The sequence below is a fragment of the Pseudorca crassidens genome, chromosome 2 (genome assembly GCF_039906515.1).
Source record: "Pseudorca crassidens isolate mPseCra1 chromosome 2, mPseCra1.hap1, whole genome shotgun sequence".
In the NCBI taxonomy this organism is placed as follows: Eukaryota; Metazoa; Chordata; class Mammalia; order Artiodactyla; family Delphinidae; genus Pseudorca; species Pseudorca crassidens.
In genome coordinates this window covers 33,178,763-33,206,729 of record NC_090297.1, presented here as the reverse complement: position 1 = coordinate 33,206,729, position 27,967 = coordinate 33,178,763, and the positions used below count along the sequence as shown (strand labels likewise).

At 38.0% G+C, this 27,967-nt stretch overlaps 1 protein-coding gene across 17 annotated transcripts in view; it reads left to right on the top strand.

Annotated features, from left to right (window-relative positions):
- The window catches only part of SCMH1 (Scm polycomb group protein homolog 1), a 196,408-nt gene that overhangs the window by 77,333 nt on the left and 91,108 nt on the right, over positions 1 to 27,967 (top strand). For 16 of the 17 annotated variants that reach the window (XM_067725707.1, XM_067725717.1, XM_067725718.1 and 13 more), the window contains 2 exons: positions 692 to 926; positions 18,695 to 18,783. In XM_067725707.1, the coding sequence (XP_067581808.1) occupies positions 692 to 926; positions 18,695 to 18,783 (324 nt within the window). Of the gene's footprint in view, positions 1 to 691; positions 927 to 12,216; positions 12,263 to 18,694; positions 18,784 to 27,967 lie in introns of all 17 variants that reach the window. The other variant, XM_067725716.1, reaches the window with a different exon arrangement.

Here is a 27,967-nt window from a genome sequence, read left to right as displayed (position 1 = left end):
GGAAGAGCTAGACAGAGAGATTATAAAAGGATATGCAAGACTTGAGAGTGCGTCCATGTTCCTTATCTTGATTGTGGTGATGTTTTCCAGGGCGTACGTGATGTATATGGTGTCATGAGTGTATACATATGTCAGTACTTACCAAAGTGTGTAGTTTATTGTATGTCAATTATAACTAAAAGTTGTTTTAAAAAAATAGGAATTGATTTATAAGTTAATGTCAAAGTAAGAAAAAAAATCAACTGCCAATGGTTAGTCTTTGTGGTAGACATACAAACCAATACACTGAAATGCTCCATGAAGAGACACTAAGGATATGATAGTTTAATAGGATGATTTCTAAAAATAAAATGTTAAGAACACCTGGAGGGTTAAGGATTTGGAGACGATAGGATGAAAAACAGCATTTAAGCAAGGGCCACTTGAGACATTCTTGTCCTTTTCTTACTGGTGAGTCAATATTTGATGCTTCAGTGGAAAGTAATTTTTTCCCTTTCATTTTACATTTCAGTGTTTATTTTGTATGAAACACTTCCTAAGTATTAGGGAATAATTCAGGGGGGTTGTTCCTGACCCAGCTGTAACCAGCTTGAGTCCAAAGCATAAACTTTCAGGTTCCATCTCTTAATATCCTTACTGAAAATGCCATGTATTCTTAGTTCGTCTAATCCCCATGGCTTGTTCTCCTCAGTCCTACACACCTCCAAGCAACGAGTTCAAGATCAGTATGAAATTGGAAGCACAGGATCCCAGGAACACCACATCTACCTGTATTGCCACAGTAGTTGGACTGACAGGCGCTCGCCTCCGCCTTCGCCTTGATGGCAGCGACAACAAGAATGACTTCTGGCGTCTCGTTGACTCAGCTGAAATCCAGCCTATCGGGAATTGTGAGAAGAATGGGGGTATGCTGCAGCCTCCGCTGGGTGAGTAACTAGACCCAAGCTCTCCCTAGCCCATTAGTTATCTTCCCCAAATTGTACATCCTGTTGAAGGAAAACATAGGGTCCTCTGCCTATCCCTTCTTTTTCATATGGTCCAAAAGAAAAGGCCCACCTAAAATGAAATGACCTGAAAAATCTGGACCTATCCATTCTACATTAACTTATGATATCCAAGCTTCTCTCAAGCTCTTCTTTTTCTAACAAGAAACCACACATTTCATCCTTCTTTGTCACTTCCCCTTTACCCTGAGAAAAAGAATGGAAGGAGATCTTGACGTTTAACTTGCCTCAAAAAACCACAGTTTTCACCAAATCCTACAGTGATAACAGGAAGTGAGAGAAAAGTCTCCCAGTAGAAAGGATGACTATTACAAAGATCCGTTATCTCCTTTCCCCTAAATTTTTACCTGGTCCTTGGAATTTTCTCACTTTGAGTCAATTATTAAGTAAAATGCATTATTTTACTTAAACTAATAACCCCACTGTATTTTTCTCCTCAAGATCAGATTCACCTTTTTTTGCCTCAATATACCTGAATGATTTAGCCCATCTCATCAGTTACTACTAATCACTATTGCAGTGAGTCTCAACAGAGGATAGAGAGAGATGGGTTATAGGCTATGTTCCCTTCAGGAGGCTGTGCTAAATTAAATGAACATTAGAGGACAGTATCATTTGAAAGACCTCCCCAGGTGGTTATTTAACATTTTCCTCCATTAAAAAAAATTATTTGTAATGTAAACTTTCAAATGTATACAAAAGTAGGAAAAATAGCACAATGAATGTCCATGTATCCCTTATCCTTGATAGTCGATCTTGTTTTCTTTGTACCTATACACGCTCCCTGCCTGCTCCTGCCCAATTGCCTAAACATAGTATTTTATTGTTAAATATTTAGTATGTATCTTTCATAGTTAATATTTTAAAAGCATAATCATTATAACATTATCACATGTAAATAATGATAATTCCTTAATATCAACGAATATTTACTCAGTGTTTAAATTTTCCCTACTGTCTATCTGTCTGTCTGTCTCCCTCTTTCTCTCTCTCTTTATTCCATTTTCTCTGAATCAGGATCCACATAAAATCAACATATTGCAGTTGGTTGATATGTCCCTTAAGTCTCTTTTAGTCTATGGGTTCTTCTTCTGTCTCTTATTTTTTCTTGCAATTTATTTGTTGAAAAACCTGAGTCATTTGTCTTTAAATTTTCCCACAATTAGATTTTGCTGATTGTATCTCTGTGGTATCATTTAACATGTTTCTCTGTCCTCTCTTTCTAGAAATTGGTAACTAGATCTAGAGGCTTGATCAGGTTAAGTTTCAATTTTTTCATAAGAATATTTCATAGGTGGTGGTCTTTATTAGGAAGCATATATGGTCTGGTTGTCTCTCATTTTATAATGTAGCAGCCATTACTGCTTGTGGTCTAGAGCAGGGGTTGACAGATTTTCTTAAAGAGTCAGATAGTAAATATTTCAGGCTTATGGGCCATACCTTCTCCATTGTAACTAGTCAGCTTTGTCCTTGTAATGTGAAAGCAGCCATAGATGATACATAAACAAATGGGCAAGGATGTGCTCCAATAAAGCTTTATTTACAAAAACAGGTGGCCAGCCTTCTGGCTATAGTTTGCTGACCCCTGATTTAGACCCATCACTTCATTATGGTTGCAAAATGGGAAATTTTAATATTATCATTCGGTCCACATAAATTAAATGGAACATGTCTATTAAAATAAACTTTCATCAACTATTTGGTTATCCTAAAGTACAGTTCATGCAGGAAAGACAGTTTAAATGCTTGACTCTTTTCTTTATTTACCAATTTTCAAAATAATAAATTGGATTACCATCATCCTCCAAAATTATTTATGGATAGTGTTATTGTTGTTGTTGTTGTTCAGTATCATAAACTCAAAGATTCATATATAGCTGATGTGTTTCACTCCATTACACTAACTGTCCTTATTGATTCTTGAATTATCCCATCTTTGGCGTCATATATATATAAATCATTCTTAAAGTGAAATCTATAAAACAGTATATTCAGAGAAATCCCCTTCACCTTATCCCTTTCTTCTGCTTTAGGGTAACCACTTTCTTTTAATTTAATGGTTTATACTCCATTTTTTAAAAAATAAGCAAATATATCCGTGTGAGTGTGTGTGTGTACATACATACATATGTATTCCCTGTCTTCTTATGTAAATGACAGCATATTATACATACTTTCCTCAATCTTACTTTTTTCATTTAGCAATATATCCTAAAGATGACTTCTTAGTTGTATGAAGATGTTCCTCATTCCTTTTTGTAGCTGCATAGTACCGTAAGATTCTCAACCTGCTTTATGAATCACTGTTTAGAAGCATCTTGATAGGCTATTAAAAAATGTAAGTTCCCAGGGATAATGGTGACCATCTAAATCGAAATCTTTCCATAAATTCTCCAGAAACATACAGATCAAAAAGGAAAGAAAATCAAACCACCCATAACTCATGCCTAAACATAACCAGGAGTCAAGAATACCACAGATAGGAATGTAAATTGATATAGCCACTATGGAGAACAGTATGGAGGTTCCTTAAAAAACTAAAAATAGAACTACTATGCAACCCAGCAATCCCACTACTGGGCATATACCCTGAGAAAACCATAATTCAAAATGAGTCATGTACCACAATGTTTATTGCAGTTGTATTTTCAATAGCCAGGACATGGAAGCAACCTAAGTGTCCATCGACAGATGAATGGATAAAGAAGATGTGGCACATATATACAATGGAATATTACTTAGCCATAAAAAGGACTTTTTCCGTTTCATAAAAAGAAACGAAATTGAGTTATTTGCAGTGAGGTGGATAGACCTAGAGTCTGTCATACAGAGTGAAGTCAGAAAGAGAAAAACAAATACCATATGCTAACACATATATATGGAATCTAAAAGAAAAAAAATGGTCATGAAGAACCTAGGGGCAGGGTGGGAATAAAGACGCAGACCTACTAGAGAATGGACTTGAGGACACAGGGAGGGGAAAGGGGAAGCTGGGACGAAGTGAGAGAGTGGCATGGACATATATACACTACCAAATGTAAAACCGATAGGTAGTGGGAAGCAGCCGCATAGCACAGGGAGATCAGCTCGGTGCTTTGTGACCACCTAGAGGGGTGGGATAGGGAGGGTGAGAGGGAGGGAGACGCAAGAGGGAGGGGATATGGGGATATATATATATACGTATAGCTGATTCACTTTGTTATAAAGCAGAAACTAACACACCATAGTAAAGCAATTATACTCCAATAAAGATGTTAAAAAAAAAAAAGAATACCACAGATTTCAGTAACATGTTGTCTACATGTTCAGATATAAAGATCTGAAACCACTAGAGCTAGTACCCACCCCATACCAGAATGAAGAGTTTTATGTAGGTAGAAACTGCATTAAAAAGGGGGAGGGCAATGGGAGCCTGACACAGCCAAAATCACCCCCAGAAAAAGACAGTCCCATCCAGAGTGGGAAATACTGAAAGAGAGCTAAGAGCTACTTGATTAGAGCCTTGGCTACTGGAGAATCAGAAGAAAGAGAGTGAATTAAAAGAGTGAGGGACGAGAGATAGCAGTCTTGGGAAGACAACTACCTTTGTGGGAGAGGTAGCTATAATATTGAAGGAAAAGAAGGAAACCATGGGTAGTGATTTAGAGTTATGCAGGAACAAAAGAGAATCATAAAATCAAAAGACATACAAACCTTCCCATCCCATCCCAAATAGGCTCATCTACTAAAGAAACTGCATTTCACTATGCCAACAGAAAACTCATGACCCAAGATCCCTGCCAAAATGGAACATCCTGTTTTTTGTAAGCCCGGGAAAATATAAGACATTTCAAAGGATTAGGAAACAGCAGTCAACATCTATAAAAAGCTTCTACGTGAAGAAAAACAGAAATAGAGGATAAAACTATTTTAACTATTGAAAATTCTACAGCCAAAATCAGTGAGTAGCCAGAGGAAAACTGCTGTACAATAACCCATCTCAAATAAGTATTGACAGATATGAAAAAATACCTTGGATCAAAAATCGTAAGTCAGACTAGAAATGCACAATAGACAGGAAGATGTGAAAATAGAATTGTTCAAACTCAAGAAAAAAATTGAAAGAAAAATAATCTCAGTTGAAGACTCAATTCCAGGGTACCCACTGGGACAGTAGATTCAACTGGAAATATAATAAGGGACATTGAGAAGAGAAATAAAAATAAATATTAGAGAAGCTTTAAAAGTATCAGAAAGTAACTGTTAGATATAGAACATAACAAAGATCCAATGTGTATATGTATGTGTACATATATATTTGGAGTCCCTGAAGAAGATAAACAGAATTAATACTTAAAATTGTAATATAAGAAAATTTTCCAAAAATTAAGGAACACCTAAACCTTCATATTGAAAGGGCCTACCTTATTCCTGGAAAAATTGATCTAGATTGGTCAACTCTAAGACATATTCTAGTACAACTGTTATACTCTAAGAATAAAGAAAAATTCATCTAAGCCTCCAGCAACAAGGCCAAATTACTCACAAGGGAAAGAAAGTCAGGTTTGCATCGTACTTCTCAACAGCAAAATACAAAGCAAGACTAAGTGGAGCAGCATTTTTAAGAAATTCAAGGAAAGAAAATGAAAAGACAGGTTTTATATCTAGACAAGCTGTTTTTTCAAGTCCTGAGATTATACTGAAAGAGTTTTCAGCATGCAAGAACTCAGGAAATACTGTGACCCCAAGCCCTTCCTAAGGAATCAATTATGGGAAGAGCTCCATCCAAACAACAGGTGATCAATCTAAGACAAAAACAAAGGTAGGGACAAGAGTAGAATAGTATGGTATCAGTCTGGGTCCAGTGAAGAAAGAGAACCCACACAGCAGTTTAAACACAGAAAGGTTAATATACATGTTAACTATAACAGAGGATTGGAGTGAGGGATTGGCTAGTCAAAAGGCAAGAGAACTCTAAAGAATATAAGAAGAGCAGACGTAAGGAGAAGCCATGACACTGGGGCAGAGATAGCGCTCCCAAGGAAGAGCCTCCCTTCCCCCATCTCAGGGCTGAGATGTAGACCTTGTTGGAGGGGGCACAGCTGTGGCTCACTGGATGAGAGAGATCACTGTGGTGCCACAGCAGTGGAACTTGCTAGAACTCTGTCCTCCAGGGTGCTGAGAAAGCTGTTCATGGAGAGGTGTGTCTCTGGAGAAACTCTTCTACAGAACCACTTAAGATGGGGAGGGTGGTGCTGCTACGGGCTGCCCTGTGCTCCCGGACCTGGGCCATAGGGAAGATGGGGTGCTGCAGGAGCCTGCCCAGCCAACACGATGCAGCCAGAAAGCAAGCCCCTTTCCTCCTGTCGTATCTGTAGATGGGGTCCTGGGTATCACTTAAAACTGATAAACCAAATAGTAGAAGCCTAAGTGAGGAAATAAGGGAATTAAGGACATTATAACATATGTTAGTATAAAGGTAACTACTAAAACAAAATTCCAGAACTTCCTAAATACCAAAGGAACAAAAAGATCAAGAAACAGATGACACAAAGAGATGAACTAAATATGGAGAATGCAGTAAATAAAGCATAATGTGACAGAGTTGAGACCAAATGTGTAATTTATATTAATAAATGTAAATGGTTTAAACTCACCTATTAAAAGTAAAATATTTCAGATTGGTGCTCAAAGTCAAACCCAACTTTATACTCTGTACAGGAGACATACCTAAAGTAGAGTGAGTCAGAACAGCTAAAAATAAAAGGATGATCAAGGATATATGAAGGAACTTCAAACAATATAATAGCAGAGGTTACAATTCTGTTATTAGACGTAGTAGAATTAATAAAAATAGAAATTATGGTAGATGCAAGGAGACATAGACAAACACATTAATAGGAGAATTAACACACCTCTCTCAAGACAAGACAGGCCAAGAGGACAAAAAAAGTAAAGGTTTGAAGACTTTAATGAATAAGATAGATCATATGTGTGTGTGTGTATATATGTATGCATATCAAACTTTATACCCTGGTAAATGCCCTTCCACCTTGAAATTTAAAACTCTTTAAACAACTTTTGTTTGAAAAATGGAAATATAAACCAAAATTTTAAAATTCCTAAAACATAATGATAATAAACATCACATCAGAATTTTGAGATATAATTAAAGCAGTGGTTGGAAGAAAATTTATAGCCTTAAATACCTGGCATAAAGAAAAATGAAAGGATAAATATTACGAATTTAAATTCCCAATTAAAACAGCTAGAAAAAGTTACACTCCAAAGCAAATACAAAGGAGAAATAAGTAGAAGAAAAAATAAAGATAGAAAGAGATTAATGTGGTAGAAAATAGAAAAGCAGTAAATCAAAATACTGTGTCTTTGGAGAAAACCTCAACAAAATAACAAACCACTAGTTAGCCTAATAAAGAAAAAAAAAGAAGCAGCGCAGATATACAAAAGTAGAAATGACAAAGGCGGGGAATAGCCCTATGTAAACTAGGAAAGCTAGATGAAATAAGAAAATACTGTTTGTCAAAATTGACCCTAGGAGCATCACATATGTTTTCAAAGCACTTACATCAAAGTACTGCATGCAGATTATTTTAGAGGGAAATCCTACAAAACCTTGAAGACCAGATAATCTCAATGCTACTTAGGTGTTGTACGTCAGTGATACCCAATGGAACTTTCTGTGATGGTGGAAATGTTTTATGTCTTTGCTGTCCAGTATGGTAGTCACCAACCACATGTGTCTGTAGAGCACTTGAAATGTGTCTACCGCAACTAAAGAATTGAATATTTAATTTTATTTTAATTATAATTTAAAGTTGAAAATCTATGTGGTTGGTGGCTACCATACTAGACAGTGCACTTCTAGATCATAGAAAAAGGAAAATATCCAAATTCTTTTATGAAGCAGGTAGAACTTGGATACTTAAACCTGATTTAAACACACACACACGTGCACACACACACACACAGCCTCGTGTGAATATTATTACAAAACACCTAAATAAAATATTAGGAATTAGAGTTCAACATATTTACAACAATAATTCATCAAGACAAAGTAGTATTTTTTTTCTGGGAATGAAAAGAATATTTAACTTCAGAAATATCATTAATGGACTTCACCATATTAAAATAGCTAAGGAAGAAAGTCATATGAACTTCAGCAAAAATCAGCACACTACTGAGGACTCACATTTCTCGATTTCAAAACTTACTACAAAGCGACAGTACTCAAGACATTGTGGTACTGGCATAAATTGAACATAGACTTATAGATAAGAGGATTAGATTTGAGAGTCCAGAAATAAACCCATACATTTATGCTCGGTTGGTTTTCAACAAGGGTGCCAAGATAAGTCAGTAGGGGTTTTCAACAGCTGGCACAGGGACAACTGGATATCTACATACAAAAGAATGGAGTTGGACCCCACCTCCACGCCATATACAAAAATTGACTCCAAGTGGATAATAGACCTAAATGTAAGAGCTAAGACTATAAAACTCTTAGAAGAAAACATGAGAGTAAATCTTCATGACCTTGGATTAGGCAGTGGTTTCTTAGATATGGCACCAAAAGCACAAACAACAGAAGAAAAACTAGATAGATGGGCTTCAAAATTAAAAGCTTTTGTGCTTCCAAAGACACTATCAAGAAAGTGAAAAGACAGCCCACACGATGGGAGAAAATAGGCAAATCCAAAAGGGCAGAGAGTAGGTTAGTGGTTTCCAGGGATTGGGTTGAAGGGACAATGCGGGGTGGCAGCTAATAGATATGGGTTTTCTTTTTGGAGGAGTGATGAAAATGTTCTAAAATTAGATAGAATGATGTTTCATAACTCTAAAAACCACTGAATCGGATATTTAAAAGTATGAATTGAGTTACATCTCACTAAAGCTATTATTTTTTCAAAATCACATGTCCGATTCAACAAATAGTATTGGGAAAACTGGATATCCACATGCAAAAGAATGAAGTTGGACCTTTACCTTACACCATTATACAATAACTAACTCAAAATGGATCAACAACCTAAATGTAGGAGCTAAAACTGTAAAACTCTTAGAAGAAAACATAGGGGAAAAGCTTCATGATGTTGGAATTGGCAGTGATTTTTGGATACGACACCAAAAGCACAGGCAACAACAAAAAAAATAGTTAAATTTGACTGCATCAAAATTTAAAATTTTGTTTATCAAAGGACACTTTTAACGGAGTGAAAAGGGAACTCATGGAATGGGAGAAAATATTTGCGAATCATATATCTGGTAAGGGGTTAATATCCAAAATATATTTTTTAAAACTCCTTCAGTTGAACAACAGCAAATAAACAACCTGAATAAAAAATAGGCAAAGGACTTGAATAGACATTTCTCTAAAGAAGATATACACGTGGCCAGTAAGCACATGAAAAAATGCTCAGCATCAGTAATCATTTAGGGAAATACAAATCAAAAACACAATGAGATAATACTTCACACCCATTAGGATGGCTATTATCAAATAAATAGAAAATAACAAGGGTTGGTGAGGATGTGGAGAAATTGGAACCATGTGTATTGTGTATTGGGAATGTAAAGTGGTACAGCCACTAAGGAAAACAATATGTTTCCTCAAAGAAGTTAAAAACAGAATTACATGTGATCTAGCAATTCCACTTCGGGGTAGATAGGCAGAAGAATAGAAAGCAGGGACTAAAGGAGATATTGGGATACCTATATTTAGCAGCATTATTCACAATATCCAGAAGGTCAAAACAACCTAAGTGTCCATTGACAGAAGAATGGATAAATAAAATGTGGTATATACACACAGTGGAATATTATTCAGCTTTAAAAAGTAAGGATATTCTGACACATGCTACAATGTGGATGAATCTTAAAGATATTATGCTATTATAAATGAAATAAGCCAGTCACAAAATGACAAATGCTGTATGATTCCACTTATACAAGGTACCGAATATAGGCAAATTCATAGCGACAGAAAATAGAATGGCGGTTGCAAGGAGCTGGGAAAGGGGAGAGGGGAATGGGGGTTACTGTTTAATGGGCAGAGTTTCATTTGGGGAAGATGAAAAAGTTCTGGAGATGGATGGTGGTAATGGTTACACATTGATGTGAATGTACTTAATGCCATTTACTTTTGAGAAAGAAGGGGAAATATACGTGTATACACACACATGCACATATATATAATGTACATGAACTTACATATATTTTGTATACTTAGTTTTATAAAAAGAAACACAGGACTGTTAAAACCAGAAAATAATGGAAAGGTTCCCTATTGGGAGTGTCTGGGAATAGGGTGGAAAGCATAGAAACAAGAGTGAGACATCTCTAAAAATACCCTTTTATATTCTTTTGACTTTTGAATTATATAAATGTCTTACTTAATACATAAAATTAAACCAAAAACAAACAGATGAACAAGCCATATCCTAAAATTGACTATAAACAGAAACAAACTGAACTCTGTAGCAAATGGATATCATAACCACATTGAAAAAAGAGTTCAAACAACTTGAACACAGAACCTTCACATTACACCCGCAATGGGACATATTTCAAAGGAAAATGGAACTGCAAAGAAATTCTGACTTTTTCTTAATGATGTTAGCGGTTTTGCCCTAATAATCTGAAACTATTTTGCATGTATTGAAGATAGAGCAAATGAGTAAATAAGATACAAGTATGGGATGGAAAAGATGAAGAAGAACCCTTGCAGTGTAAGATTTGAATTGGAGGTATGTTATGAACTCTTAACTTAAAATAGGTATATAAGTATATATTAATATGTATTAAAATATACATAAATATATATTAATATAATACTTATTCACTTAGAATATATATGTATGTATATGTATATATTCTAAGGTAATACATGTATATGTATATGTATGTATATATATGTATATATTCCAAGCTCTATTGAAAAGACCTGGAAACAATGACTCCTCAGTAGCAATGGGAGCATCTTGATTTGATTTCTCATTCTCCGCTAAATCCCATTCTCCGCTAAAAGGAATCATGGCTCCTTGGAGCAATGGCTGATTCCAAGACTGAGCAACAGAGAAAATGTAAGGTGAGTCTGGAAGATCTTATTATGCCAGAAAGCAAAGAAGTCTCAAAGATTGATGGGTACATATCAGAGGGATACAGGAGCCAGTTTAAAGGGACTCTGACTAGCCAACATTGGAAAAATATGACCATCAAAGAGAATAATAAAAATAGAAGAACAATAATAATAGCCTCATGGGTCCCTAGTGATACACAGGAAAAAAATTAAAGTTGCAGAGAAAGTTCTTCTTTACAGAATATCAGCTAACAAATATAAAGAATGATAGAAAATTATCATTTCGGCAACCACCATTTAAATGGATTCAGACCAAGATAATCAATGAATGCTAAAACAAAGAAAAGAAAAGCTTATGGGAGAATAGGATATTCACACAGTCTCAAAGTTTCTCCCCACTGATTATTAATTACAAGGGGAAATTACAATGAAGAAATCTGTCAGTCATTTCTTAATAAGTGATCAAATTCAGTATCATTAATAATTAGACACACTGACATTATTTACTGCCTGAAGCAATGAAATGAGAAGTACTCAATATCCCTTGTGTAGTATCTTTGTCAAAATTGTTTAGCATGAATGTAATCATAAGGAAACAATCAGAAAACATCCAAATTGTGGGACGTTCTATAAAACAGGCCAAACTCTTCAAAAGTAACAATTTCATGAAAAACAAAAGGCAACTGGACTATCCTAGATGAAAGGAGACTAAAGAAACTTGACAACCAAATGCAATATGTCATCCGTGATATATTTTAAAAATTAAACACCTATAAAGATTTGGGGACAGCTGAAGATGTTTTTAATTAAATGTATTGGATATGATAATATTGCAGTTCTAAAGGAGAATGTCCTTGTTCTGAGGACAAATATCTTGACGTATGTAGAGGTGAAGTCTATATCATGATGTCTCTAACTTTCACATAGTTCAGAGGAAAAAGTGTGTGTAGATACATGGAAAGCAATTGTGGTGAAGTGTTATTAGTTGCTGAATTTAGGTGAAGGGTACATAGTTTGCTCTTGTATTGTTTTTTGCTACTTTTCTCTGGGTTTAAAATTTTTCAAGATAAAAAGTTTAAAATAATTTATGTATATGATTATACATATATATGTGTGTGTGTTCATGTTCCCCAGGCCTCCTCTGGACTTCTCCCCAGAGTTGCTGAATCAGAATTTCTAGGTAATGGGGCTTGGGATTCTGCATGGTAAAATGGCTCTCCCGAGACTCTTAACACAGTTGGTCTGTATTTGGGAAGCATTGCTCCAAAGAGCATTATTCTCCATTAAAGTCTTGTGTGGTTTGTGTGTGTGTGTATGTGTGTGTGTTCTGTTCACACAGGAACATTGGTTACTACTTTGCAGAGTCCTCCGGAAAAAAGGTGAAAAGGTAGAATGATTCTCAGGTGATGTCAACCTTTTCCTCATATCCCCTTGTTTTACTGGTCCATTCTATACTTAGACTGAGGTTATTTCTTCTAAACAGGGCTATCTGGATCACTAATTCTCAAACATGGCTGACAGTTAGAATCACCTAGAGAGCTCTCAGAAATTTCAGTGCCTAGGCCTTACCTCAGATCAATTAAATCTGAATTTCTGGGAGTGGGATGATGTATTCTTTAATGCTCCCCAGGTGATTTCAGTGTCCAAGTTTGAGAGTCCCTAGGCTAGAGCAAAGCTGGCCTCTGGTGAGGCCTCTAGCCAAGTGTGTCAGGATCCCAGTATAAACTGCCTACTCAGCAAACTTAGTCACGTGCCCTGATGTCTATGTGGGACATTGACTTGAAAGGAACCCTCTTATGTTCCTGACACTGATCAGTCTTCTCTTATGCTAAATAGCTTCCAGGGCCTGTCAGTAAAAGGGGGGATTTTAAAAGATGCATATCCCATTTATGGTTATGGAAATTTGAACTCTGTTTATAAAAATTTGGGGGGGGGGATGAAATTTTAGAGAGAAGTAACTTTAACTATGGTATCTTAAATACTCATTTTACACAGGTAATTTTAAAAATATTCGCCAAACTCTCTTCTCTGCAAGGCCCCTGACATTGAGTAATGCCAGACCCATCTATACGTACACCTATCTCAAGACTAGTCATAACCCCACCCCCAGTGAAATAAATCTGAATTAACTTGTGTTTGAGTGTGTATATAAGAGCGGAGCATTGAAGTGGTGACAGCATCCTGGCCGAAGCAAAAGGAATTCTAACAGTCCTTCCCAAATACAACCTGACTGAACATACACTTCTTCCTCAGGGAAGACAGTTTGTTCAGCACCTCTCTTCCAGTTCTCGTTTCTGTCCCTCTTGGGGTAAAATTTAGATAGCCCACCCAACCTCAGTTTGGAAGCACTGCTTTAGTTCAGTGTCATCATCTGACAAATACAGAAATAGGGAAAGGGAAGTTAGTTGTCCAAAGTTGTACAGTGAATTGGTGGCATGTTTCTGTACATGTATTTGTATGTGTACATGTATGTAAAGCTCCTCTGGGAGGAGAGAATGATTTGGGGATCATCTTGACAGCCATAGAGTCTAATAACTTCATAAAGCTTGGAATTACTATATAGGACAATGGCAGGGTAAGGAGTAGGGCACATTCATGTGCTTCCTCGTATGAGTGCTGTTCTGTTACCTGCCACCAGAGGGCATGAACTATGATTAGATTCTAGACCTGCTGATCTACATTGAAGTTCAGAGCTTGCTCAGACCACTGTTAGTTCAAACAAACGAACCCTAACCTATTCAGTAGTCCCACAGTCTTAGAAGCATATGAAAGATCTTTGTGACTGGTTGTTTATAAATATTTTAAAAAGAAATCTTAGCTAAGCACAGAACACTTGCAGCATGCCTGGGTTTAGAATTGGAGACCTGGTTTTATAATATTAGCCCAGGCACTTACTAGTTTAGTTGTGTGGCCAATGGTAAGTTGCTTTATCTTGACTTTTAACCGTGAATTTCAGTTGCCTCACCTGCCACATCATTAATAAACTTTGCCACACATGGTTGAGGATTAAATGGGGTAACATGATAAAGCATTTATCAATTCCTGGCACCCGTTTCATAAGTGGAGATTTTTCCTTTGTTCAGTAAAACTCTCATGGAGCTCATATTCTGGTTGGAAAAGACATACACATTACATGGAAAAAAGAAAGAAAATTTAGGCAGTGATAAAAGGTAAGGATAATAAGAAGGGAGCAGGATCTAGGAGGCTATTTTAGGTAGGGTAGTCTAGGCATGCCTCTCTGAGGAGGTGATATTTCAGCAAAGAACTATCAAAGATTTGAGAAAAGTGAAGGGTGTTTGAGGCAGAGGGACACAGCTTGGTGTGCTTGGGAAACAGAAAGACCAGTGAATGAAAGGCAGGGGGGTGGCAGGAGATGAGTTACAAGAAGTAAGCAAGTTCCGTATCATGTAAGTTTTGTTAAATACATAAAGACTGCAGATTTATTTTGTGTTATAGGATGTAAGCATAAGAGTGATGTGATCTGATTTATAGTTTTAAAAACATAACCATATCATTCTGGTTGCTGTGTGGAGAATAGACAGTAGGGAGGCAAAAGTAGAAGCAGAGAGAAGGGTTAGAAGGCTGTTTTAGTAGTCTGGGCAAAGTTTGGCTGTCACTTAGGTTAGGGTGTTAGTGGGCAGAAATACAGAATGGTAAGGAACGGTTCGGTTTAGGGTATATTAGATGTAAGAACCATCAACACTTGCTGATTAATTGTATTTGAGAGACAATAGAAAGGGAGGAACCAAGAGTGACTTCTAGGCTTTTTGGTCTCAGCACTTGGGTTTAAATAAGTGGTTCCATTAACTGAGATGAGATGACTGGAGGAAAGGGGGTAGTAAAATCAGGAGTTCTGTTTTAGATTTACTCATTTTGAGATCTCTTGGCATCCAAGTAGAGTTATAGAATAAGGCAGTTGAAAATATGAGCATGAAACTCAGGACAGAGGTTTGGGTTAGAGATATAAATTGGCAGTCATCGTTGATGGGAAAAAAGTGGGGACCAAGAAGAGAGAACCAGTGGCCAGACACTGAGGTACTCCCACTTTAGAGGTTAGGATTTCTTACCCACCTGGCCTTTTCCTTGCAAGCCATTGTTTAATTTGAGGAGACCCTCAAATTATTGTTTTTACTCTTCTCTTCCTTTTTGCACAAATTTACAACTCCAGTTCTTTTACCAAGAGAGACAGCATGGTAGAACTGAGTGATTAAATATTTGAAGACATTAATGTGCTGATTAATAATGAAGGCTCTGGAGACAGAGGAATTCGGTTTAAATCCTGCCTCTGCTATTTACTAGCTTAGCGACCTTGGATATTTTACTTAATTTCTCTAATCTCGGTCTTTTCATCTATAATAATCAAAATAAAAGCCAGCATTCATTTAACACTTGTCATATACCAGGCATCGTTTTAAGTGCTTCGCATGTATTAACCTATTTTAACCCTTAGAACAACCCATTGAAGTAGTTACTATTCTTACCCATTTTATTGTTGAGGAAATGAAAACCAGAGAGAGGTCTTATAATTTGCCAAACATCACACACCAGGTAAGTAGCAGAGCTAGATTTGAATCTAGGGAGCCTGGCTCCAAAACCAGTGCTACTTTTCTCTTATCAAATTCACAGAGTTGTAGAAGTGATTAAATGAGATAACCCACTTAAAAGTGCTTAGCACATGGAGGCTGGCAAATAATATGAGCGTAATGAATGTTTTCTTATGGAGGCAGCATAGCATAGTGAAAGAGAATCAGATGGAAAGTCCTGGGGCTCCAGCCTGACTACAGGAACAACTTACGTGATCATGAACAAGTTTCTTAGCCTCTCTGGACTTCAGTTTTGTCATCTACAATATAAAACCTTCATACTATATGGCCTCTGAAATCCCTTTCAGTGTTTAAACATTCTATCTATGACTCCCCAGGACAGATTGTGAATACATCTGAATTTGGTAGGGGAATAAGGTACTCAGTAATTCCTTGGGTTGACAACATTTCTACTTTGCCCTTCTACTCTTGAAGAAACTTGCTAGGAGATAGTGAAACGTAGTTAAGAACCATACGGTTTGGAGTAAGACTGTCATGTAGTGGAATCTGTTTCTACCACTTACTACCTTGGACAAGCTACTTCTCCTGAGTTTCTCTTTCATCATCTGCAAACTAGGGGTAATGATAGTGCACACCTCATGGCATTATTTGAAATATCCTGTGAGAAAGCGCCTGTAAAGTATTTAATACATGATAAGCATTGAATACATATTAACTATTATAATATTATTATAAGGGTTTCCAGAGCTGAGAGGATTTCTTTTTCCCTCAAGTACCAGATGAGATAGAAGCCTCTCAGTAACCCACTTCTAAAGAATTGAATTGGGAATTACATGGTGAGGCACTCTCGTTGTTGGGAACTGAGGGCATGAATCAGAATTTTCTAACTGTGCAGTCATTCCTCCCCGCTCCCCTCTTATACGAAGGTGTAGGGAGCATTTCTCTAGAGCAGCTTTGCCTTATCTGTAGGTGTAGTGAATCATTCATGGCAAATCTGCACTAGGTTTGGCTTGCTTCAACCCTTCCCTGACCTAAAGAGAGTTGTTTTACTCACACACAAACCAGACCTGAATTTCTGGAGAAATTTGTTTGTCTGTTTGTTTGTACCGTGGTCAAAGGAAGAGTAGTAGTCAAGACTCTTTTGGAGTGTAAAACCCCAACCCAGACCAGGTTAGAGGAGGGCAATAGGAGGAGGCAGGAATTAGTGACTCATGTAACTGCGAAGCCCAAGACCTGGTGCTGAGTGTGTCTGGACACAGGGTTTTAAACACTCTCATGTCTCCATCTCCTGCTCTACATTGGCCTTATTCTCAGTTATGTTCTCCATTTTAGCAGTGCCAAATCTACAAACTTACTTATAACCATGATCTCAGAGAAAGAAAAGCTCTCTCCAACATGCACATCATATCAGAAAACAGTTGATCCAACTTGGGACATACATATACACTTTTGGTCTAGGGGAATCTGATGCTTTTAAATAGCATTATTTTGCATTCCATGGCCAGGTAGGTAGAGCCCAGTGTAGACATCCCCACCAAATCACATAAAATTAGAGTTTTTTTTTGTCTTTTGGGGGTTTTTTTACAGAAGGAAAAAGAGCTGGGCAAGCAAAAAAGAAGTGGTAGCAGTTTGACAGGACTGTGTGAATTGCTATCCCCATTGTTTATGAATGAGCTATCCCAAGAAGTCTCCTGACCCTGGGAAACCTCACTTGGTAGCCTAGCCAGCTTTGAGACTAAAAGTTTAAATCAGGTGGGGGTGGTACCTCTCTTATTTACATTTTCTTCTCTCTTCTCACATCCTCCCCTTTAATTTAATTATAGTTCTTAACTAATACTTTATCCCAAAAGCTGATTCTTCCTTTTTCATTTCACATGCACATTGATAATTTAGTGTAGTAAAGAGTGTGGGCTCAACAGTCAGATTGCCTGGATTTCAATCCTATCTTTGTCATTTGCTTACTTTGAAATCTCAAGCAGTTTACTTTATACTTCTTTCCTCATCTATAAAATGAAGATAATTTCTCCCCTACTGGGTTGTCTTGAGGATTAAATTAGGTAGTCGGTAGAAGGTGCCTGGCACAGTATCTAGCACACAGTGAAGTACTCAGTAATATCAGATACTGTTGTTGTTGCTGTTTCTCTGCAGCTTTGGTTCAGCCTATCTGTGCTTTGTCAGGAATGGGAAAGCTGAGGTAGATTGGGAGACTATCAGAAAGCACTAGATTGTGGTATCTCAGGACAGAGGGTTGAAGCCAAATTGAAGGAAGCACTTGGAGCTCTAATTGGAAGACTTAACTATGATAATGATCTTATTTTTACAGTTTGTTAATTAAATGGTATATTCTTATTGACTTGTCATTGCAGAATGACAATGGACAATTAACATCCCTAGGCTTCTTTTCACTCTTTTGGAAAATGAGGGTTTTTTTGATAAGATGATCCCTTCCATTTTCATCAATGCCTGATCCTTCGTTAAGTAAAAATGAATATCAAAAAGTGTTTTGTACTCTGTGTATGTGTGTATGTGTGAGAGAGAGAGGGAAAGAGAGACAGAGAGCGAGAAAGTGAGAGCAAAAGTGAGAGTGTGTTTACATTGAGATAAACCAAAAAGATTTACTTGTATATTGGATTTATCAGACATATCTGGTTTCTTCTTAAGAGATTATTATATCCCTGTTCACACTCTATGGTCTAGATCATTTCTAAGTGTTTGTTATTCCTATCACAAACCTATTTTGTATTTTTCAAGGAAGCTTTTTAGGCATGATATTTGTTGTGTAATACTTGTTTTGGCTTCAGGAAACTTGGTTGGGGACTTTACTCCACTACTTACTTTGCAACATCACCTTGGGCAAGTTACATTCCCTCTTATATGCCTCATTTCCTCATCTGTCTAATGAGGTATTTCTTCTACTTAACCTTTAAGTCCTTCCCTAACCATCTGTGATTCTATAACTATCACAGCATAGGTTGTGGCAGGCGTAGCTGGATTCCAAAGGGAAAACTTGATATAGCAATTCCCTTTGAGACATATTTTTTATCTGTTGCCCATTATGTTTGCTGCAGGATTTCGGCTGAATGCTTCCTCTTGGCCCATGTTCCTTTTGAAGACGCTAAATGGAGCAGAGATGGCTCCCATCAGGATTTTCCACAAGGTACAGTGTCCCTCAGCTATCACCAGCTCCAAATTGCTTAAGGTCAAATGCTTACATTCTTTCAATTACTGAGCCTCTGATGTCTACATTATATATGTGGCCTGAGGATGCCTTCTCAGAAACTAGTTCAGCAGAAGGATTTTTTAAGTACCTTAAAAAGCCGCAATTATCCCCAGAGAAATATTAGACTGATAAATTAGGATTTCTGCGTTTTGGGTCCTAGCTCTGCCAATAGTAAGTTTTGACCTCATCTGTTAAGTGGGATTCTGTCTACCTCATAGGGTTTTAAGAAGTTAAACATTTTTTTTTATTAGTAAAACATATAAAGTGTAGTATAAATCTAAAGGAGCTATTCTTACTATAGATCATGCAGTTCCATAAGGTCCATATTCTAAACAGAGAGAAAGGAAGGAGACTATTTTTTGAGTGCCTACAGTATGTTTGGAGTTTATCCACACTCTCTCATTTAAATACCCACAGTTAACTTTATGAAGCAAGAGTTATTATTTCGATTTAGTAGTTAAGGAAACAAATACTTTTGAATAAGGAGCTTGCCCAAGGTCGCATGACTAGTAAGTGGCGGAACAGGGATCCAAAACCTGTATTCAGTCTTGCTGATTTCTCGAGGGATGAAGCAATCAGTCTGCTCTTAGTTGATCTTTAATGAGGTTAAAGTTACTGTAAAGGTGACTGAATTGGGGTTGCCTATGTTGCCATTTAAGTCTAAACCCTGAGAGTACCCTGATTCCCAGAATACAGTATACTGGACAACTTGAAACCCTTCCACTGCAGAATACCTAAAAATGATGGGGGGTAAGGGGCCAACAAGTATTCTTTTAAAGGCTTTGCTGACCTTACTAGAAAGTAAGATAACTCCAAGGCCAAAATGAGGAAGGAAAAGCAGAGTGTTAGGTGTACTGAACCTGCAGGTGCCATAAGGGGCTTTGCGAGTCTTACTTTCCAAGGACCTTGTCTTTTAACAACCACAGTAGGATAGAAGTTGAGGCCTTGGGCCCATGCAAGGCAGAAAAATGTACCTGGGACTGCCACATAAAAAATCAGATTGGATCCCTCAAATGTTTACTCCTTAGTGAAAAGACTATTGCATTGATGAGGAAGAGTCTCTGCCTGGGCCATGGGTAGGGGTAGGAAGTGAGTCATCTCTTCTGATAAGACAGTCTTTCCCCATGGAAGTCCAGGGTTCAGATATGGTGCCTGTGTTGTTTCAGAACTCCAGAATTGTATGGGATATTTCTGAGTGCCTGGCAGAAGCAAACCCAAAACCTCTCTAGAGGGTTTGGTTGTTTTCAACCCAGATGTCATAGAAGTCCCAAAAATGAAGTACCACTGAAGATCAGTTCAGTTCAGTTCATAATTACAGAGCCCGCAAAACTCACAAAGCAAATCCTGCATGATGAGACTTCAGTAGACAACAAACAGTAAGACTCTAACCTCAAGCACTTTCAGATAATAGAAATATCAGATAGAGATTATAAATTAAGTATTTGAAAATGAGTAAGGAATGAAAAGAAGGAATTTAAAGATGAGAAAAGTACAAACCTCTATTTTTTTAAAGACAAAGTTGAAAAAACAACAAATTGACTATCTAGAAATGAAACTTAACCATTAAAAGTTTTAAATCTTAGGTAGGCGTATAAGCAATTTAGACCTAGATAGAGAAGAAAGAATTGAAAGACACGTGTAAGGACTTTCCCTAGAGTGCAGTACAGAGAGATAAAGAGATGGAAAATACATTAAAGAGAAAAGACAAAGAGAATACTATTAGAAGGTCCAGTATATACTGAACATGAACTCTAGAGAGATTAATTAGAAAGAATAAAGAAAAGTCAGTATTTGAAAAGATAATGACAGAATTTTCCAGAGTGTGTAATAAAGACAAATATATACCTTAAAACATCATGGTATAACTAAAGTCAAAAGAAAAGATCTGAGCAAAGTAATCACACAGAATACAGTCATCCTCTGTGAGGGATGGTTCTGCACCTGTGGGGGACTGGTTCGAGGACCCCCTGAATATGAAAATCCACACATACGCAACTCCCTTATATAAAATGGCATAGTACAGTCAGCCCTCCATATCCACAGCTTCCATGTCCATGTGGACTGAACCTTCAAAAGGATTACAGTTAGGCTGACAGCACATTTCTTGACAGCAGCAGTACAAGCCAAAAGGTAACAGAATAATATCTGCAAAGAACTAAGAAAAAATAGTTGTCCACCTAGAATTTTATATCTACTTATACTATTATTTCAGAATGAATGTAAAATCAAGACATTTTCAGCAAACTAATACAAACAGATACTAATATATCTGCTGAAAGAACAATTGAACAGTATATTTCAGAAAGAAGATAACTGGGGACTTCAATCCGCCTGCCAGTGCAGGGGACATGGGTTCAATCCCTGGTCCAGGAAGATCCCACATGCTGGGGAGCAACTAAGCCCATGTGCCACAACTACTGAGCCCACATGCCACAACTAATGAAGCCCACACACCTAGAGCCCATGCTTCGCAACAAGAGAAGCCACCACAATGAGAAGCCCATGCATCACAACGAAGAGTAGCCCCCACTCGACTCAACTAGTGAAAGCCCGCACGCAGCAACGAAGACCCAGCGCAGCCATAAATAAATAAATAAAAGATAATTGAACTGGAAAGTAAGAATGAGATGCAAAGAGTACTGCTGAAGAAAGATGGTTTAACATGTGAGTAAAACTAATCAACCATTGCCTATAACTGTATAAACCAGTTATACTAGCAGAAGTGATCAGTTGGCAGTATAACAATGTGGAACTAAATTGTCAAACACCTATTAACTCAGGAGTAGTTTAAATATTCTGAGGTTCTTGTATTGTTTAAAGATGAGCTTTAGACTTAATTATGTCAACTATACAGTTATGATCTGAAGGGGTCCACCAAAAGACTAAATATAGAATGGTTAACATATGAATTGGGGACTTCCCTGGTGGCACAGTGGTTAAGAATCTGCCTGCCAGGGGAGCTTCAAAAAGGCAAAAGAGTAAGACGTGGAGATCACCTTCCTCCCCACAAATACATCAGAAATACATGTACATGTGAAACAACTCCTACAGAGCACCTACTGAACGCTGGCAGAAGACCTCAGACCTCCCAAAAGGCAAGAAACTCCCCCACGTACCTGGGTAGGGCAAAAGAAAAAAGAAGAAACAGAAACAAAAGAATAGGGACGGGACCTGCACCAGTGGGAGGGAGCTGTGAAGGAGGAAAGGTTTCCACACACTAGAAGCCCCTTCATGGGCGGAGACTGTGGGTGGCGGAGGGGGGAAGCTTCGGAGCCACGGAGGAGAGCGCAGCAACGGGGGTGCAGGGGGCAAAGGGGAGAGGTTCCCGCACAGAGGATTGGTGCCGACCAACACTCACCATCCCGAGAGGCTTGTCAGCTGACCCGCCGGGACAGGCGGGGGCTGGGAGCTGAGGCTCCAGCTTCAGTGGATCCCAGGGAGAGGACTGGGATTGGTTGCATGAACACAGCCTGAAGGGGCTAGTGCGCCACAGCTAGCCGGTAGGGAGTCTGGGAAAAAGTCTGGAGCTGCCGAAGAGGCAAGAAACTTTTTCTTGCCTCTTTGTTTCCTGATGCGCGAGGAGAGGGGATTAAGAGAGCTGCTTAAAGGAGCTCCAGAGACGGGTGTGAGCCGTGGCTGTCAGCACGGACCCCAGAGACGGGCATGAGACGCTAAGGCTGCTGCTGCCGCCACCAAGAAGCCTGTGTGCGAGCACAGGTCACTATCCACCTCTTCCGTCCTGGGAACCTGTGCAGCCCACCACTGCCAGGGTCCTGTGATCCAGGGACAACTTCCCTGGGAGAACACACGGCTGGTGTGTTCTCACGCTGGTGCAATGTCATGCTGGCCTCTGCTGCCGCAGGCTCACCCCACGTTCCATACCTCTCCCTCCCCCCGGCCTGAGTGAGCCAGAGCCCCCAGATCAGCTGCTCCTTTAACCCTGTCCTGTCTGAGCGAAGAACAGACACCCTCAGGCAACTTACACACAGAGGCGGGTTCAGATCCAAAGCTGAGCCCCAGGAGCTGTGTGAACAAAGAAGAGAAAGGGAAATCTCTCCCAGCAGCCTCAGGAGCAGCAGATTAAATCTCCACAATCAACTTGATGTACCCTGCAACTGTGGAATACCTGAATAGACAACGAATCATCCCAAATTGAGGAGGTGAACTTTGGGAGCAACAATATATATATATTTTTTCCCTTTTTCTCATTTTGTGAGTGTGTATGGGTATGCTTCTGTGTGTGATTTTGTATAGCTTTGCTTTTACCATTTGTCCTAGGGTTCTGTCTGTCCATTTTTGTTTGTTTGGTTTTAGTATAGTTTTTAGCACTTGTTATCATCGGTGGATTTGTTTTTTGGTTCGGTTGCTCTCTTCTTTGTTTCTTTTTTTTAAATACTTTTCTCAAAAATTTTTAAAATTATTTTTTATTTTAATAACTTTATTTTATTTTACTTTATTTTATTTTATCTTCTTCTTTCTTTGTTTTCTGCCCTTTATTCTGAGCTGTGTGGATGACAGGCTCTTGGTGCTCCAGCCAGGCGTCAGGGCTGTGCCTCTGAGGTGGGAGAGCCAAGTTCAGGACACTGGTCCACAAGAGACCTCCCAGCTCCACATAATATCATTCGGTGAGAGCTCTCCCAGAGGTCTCTATCTCAACGCCAAGACCCAGCTCCACTCAATGACCAGCAAGCTACAGTGCTGGACACCCTATGCCAGACAACTGGCAAGACAGGAACACAGCCCCACCCATTAGCAGAGAGGCTGCCTAAAATCATAATAAGACCACAGACACCCCAGGACACACCACCAGATGTGGACCTGCCCACCAGAAAGAACATCCAGCCTCATCCACCAGAACACAGGCACTAGTCCCGTCCACCAGGAAGCCTACACAACCCACTGAACCAACCATAGCCACTGGGGGACAGACACAAAAAACAACGGGAACTACGAACCTGCAGCCTGTGAAAAGGAGACCCCAAACACAGTAAGTTAAGCAAAATGAGAAGACAGAGAAACACACAGCAGATGAAAGAGCAAGGCAAAAACCCACCAGACCTAACAAATGAAGAGAAAATAGGCAGTCTACCTGAAAAAGAATTCAGAAAAATGATAGTAAAGATGATCCAAAATCTTGGAAGTAGAATGGAGAGAATACACGAAACGTTTAACAAGGACCTAGAAGAACTAAAGAGCAAACAGACAGTGATGAACAACACAATAAATGAAATTGAAAATTCTCTAGAAGGGATCAATAACAGAATAACTGAGGCAGAAGAACGGATAAGTGACCTGGAAGATAAAATAGTGGAAATAACTACTGCAGAGCAGAATAAAGATAAAGAAAGAAAAGAATTGAGGACAGTCTCAGACACCTCTGGGACAACATTAAACGCACCAACATTCGAACCATAGGGGTCCAAGAAGAAGGAGAGAAAAAGAAAGGGACTGAGAAAATATTTGAAGAGATTATACTTGAAAAATTCCCTAATATGGGAAAGGAAATAGTTAATCAAGTCCAGGAAGCACAGAGTCCCATACAGGATAAATCCAAGGAGAAACACATCAAGACACGTATTAATCAAACTGTCAAAAATTAAATACAAAGAAAACATATTAAAAGCAGCAAGGGAAAAACAACAAGTAACACACAAGGGAATCCCTGTAAGGTTAACAGCTGATCTTTCAGCAGAAACTCTGCAGGCCAGAAGGGAATGGCAGGACATATTTAAAGTGATGAAGGGGAAAAACCTACAACCAAGATTACTCTACCCAGCAAGGATCTCAGTCAGATTTGACAGAGAAATTAAAACCTTTACAGACAAGCAAAAGCTAAGAGAATTCAGTCCTACCAAACCAGCTTTACAGCAAATGCTAAAGGACTTCTCTAGGCAGGAAACACAAGAGAAGGAAAGGACCTACAATAACAAACCCAAAACAATTAAGAAAATGGTAATAGGAACATACATATCAATAATTACCTTAAATGTAAATGGATTAAATGCTCCAACCAAAAGACATAGACTGGCTTGAATGGATACAAAAGCAACACCCATATATATGCTGTCTACAAGAGACCCACTTCAGACCTAGGGACACATACAGACTGAAAGTGAGGAGATGGAAAAAGATATTCCATGCAAATGGAAAGCAAAGGGAAGCTGGAGTAGCGATTCTCATATCAGACAAAATAGACTTTAAAACAAAGACTATTACAAGAGAAACAGAGGGACACTACATAATGATCAAGGGATCAATCCAAGAAGAAGTATAACAATTGTAAATATGCACCCAACATAGGAGCACCACAATACATAAGGCAAATATTAACAGCCATAAAAGGGGAAATGGACAGTAACACAGTCATAGTAGGGGACTTTAACACCCGACTTTCACCAATGGACAGATCATCCAAAATGAAAATAAATAAGGAAACACAAGCTTTAAATGATACATTAAACAAGATGGACTTAATTGATATTTATAGGACATTCCATCCAAAAAAAACAGAATACACATTTTTCTCAAGTGCTCATGGAACATTCTCCAGGATAGATCATATCTTGGATCACAAATCTACCTTGGTAAATTTAAGAAAATTGAAATCATATCAAGTATCTTTTACAACCACAATGCTATGAGACTACGTATCAATTACAGGAAAAGATCTGTAAAAAATACAAACACATGGAGACTAAACAATACACTACTTAATAACTAAGTGATCACTGAAGAAATCAAAGAGGAAATCCAAAAATACCTAGAAAAAAATGACAATGGAGACATGACGCCCCAAAACCAATGAGATGCAGCAAAAGCAGTTCTAAGAGGGAAGTTTATAGCAATACAATCCTACCTTAAGAAACAGGAAACATTTCAAATAAACAACCTAACCTTGCACCTAAAGCAATTAGAGAAAGAAGAACAAAAATCCCCCAGATTTAGCAGAAGGAAAGAAATCATAAAGATCAGATGAGAAATAAATGAAAATGAAATGAAGGAAACTATAGCAAAGAACAATAAAACTAAAAGCTGGTTCTTTGAGAAGATAAACAAAATTGACAAACCATTAGCCAGACTCATCAAGAAAAAAACAGAGAAGACTCAAATCGTTAGAATTAGAAATGAAAAAGGAGAAGTAACAACTGACACTGCAGAAGTACAAAAGATCATGAGAGATTACTACAAGCAACTCTATGCCAATAAAATGGACAACCTGGAAGAAACGGACAAATTCTTAGAAATACACAACCTGCCAACACTGAACCAGGAAGAAATAGAAAATATGAACAGACCAATCACAAGCACTGAATTTGAAACTGTGATTAAAAAATCTTGCAACAAACAAAAGCCCAGGACCAGATGGCTTCACAGGCGAATTCTATCAAACATTTAGACAACAGCTAACACCTATCCTTCTCAAACTCTTCCAAAATATAGCAGAGGGAGGAACACTCCCAAACTCATTCTATGAGGCCACCATCATCCTGATACCAAAACCAGACAAAGATGTCACAAAAAAAGGAAACTACAGGCCAGTATCACTGAGGAAGTTAGATGCAGAAATCCTCAACAAAATACTAGCAAACAGAATCCAACAGCACATTAAAAGGATCATACACCATGATCAAGTGGGGTTGATCCCAGGAATGCAAGGATTCTTCAATATACACAAATCAATCAATGTGACACACCATATTAACAAATTGAAGGAGAAAAACCATATGATCATCTCAATAGATGCAGAGAAAGCTTTCGACAAAATTCAACACCCATTTATGATAAAAACCCTGCAGAAAGTAGGCATAGAGGGAACTTCCCTCAACATAATAAAGGCCATATATGACAAACCCACAGCCAACATCGTCCTCAATGGTGAAAAACTGAAAGCATTTCCACTAAGATCAGGAACAAGACAAGGTTGCCCACTCTCACCACTCTTATTCAACATAGTTTTGGAAGTTCTAGTCAAAGCAATCAGAGAAGAAAAGCAAATAAAAGGAATCCAAATTGGAAAAGAAGAAGTAAAGCTGTCACTGTTTGCAGATGACATGATATTATACATAGAGAATCCTAAAGATGCTACCAGAAAACTACTAGAGCTAATCAATGAATTTGGTAAAGTAACAGGATACAAAATTAATGCACAGAAATCTCTTGCATTCCTATACACTAATGATGAAAAATCTGCAAGTGAAATTAAGAAAACACCCCCATTTACCATTGCAACAAAAAGAATAAAATATCTAGGAATAAACCTACCTAAGGAGACAAAAGTTCTGTTTGCAGAAAATTATAAGACACTGATGAAAGACATTAAGGATGATATAAACAGATGGAGAGGTATACCATGTTCTTGAATTGGAAGAATCAACATTGTGAAAATGACTCTACTACCCAAAGCAATCTACAGATTCAGTGCAATCCCTATCAAACTACCGCTGGCATTTTTCACAGAACTAGAACAAAGAATTTCACAATTTGTATGGAAACACAAAAGACCCCGAATAGCCAAAGCAATCTTGAGAACGAAAAGCGGAGCTGGAGGAATCAGGCTCCCTGACTTCAGATTATACTACAAAGCTACAGTAATCAACACAGTATGGTACTGGCACAAAAACAGAAATATAGATCAGCAGAACAGCATAGAAAGCCCAGAGATAAACCCACGCACATATGGTCACCTTATCTTTGATAAAGGAGGCAAGAATATACAGTGGAGAAAAGACAGCCTCTTTAATAAGTGGTGCTGGGAAAACTGGACAGGTACATGTAGAAGTATGAAATTAGAACACTACCTAACACCATACACAAAAATAAACTCAAAATGGATTAAAGACCTAAATGTAAGGCCAGACACTATCAAACTCTTAGAGGAAAACATAGGTAGAGCACTCTATGACATAAATCTCAGCAAGATCCTTCTTGACCCACCTCCTAGAGAAATGGAAATAAAAACAAAAATAAACAAATGGGACTTAATGAAACTTCAAAGCTTTTGCACAGCAAAGGAAACCATAAACAAAACCAAAAGACAACCCTCAGAATGGGAGAAAATATTTGCAAATGAAGCAACTGACAAAGGATTAATCTCCAATATTTACAAGCAGCTCATGCAGCT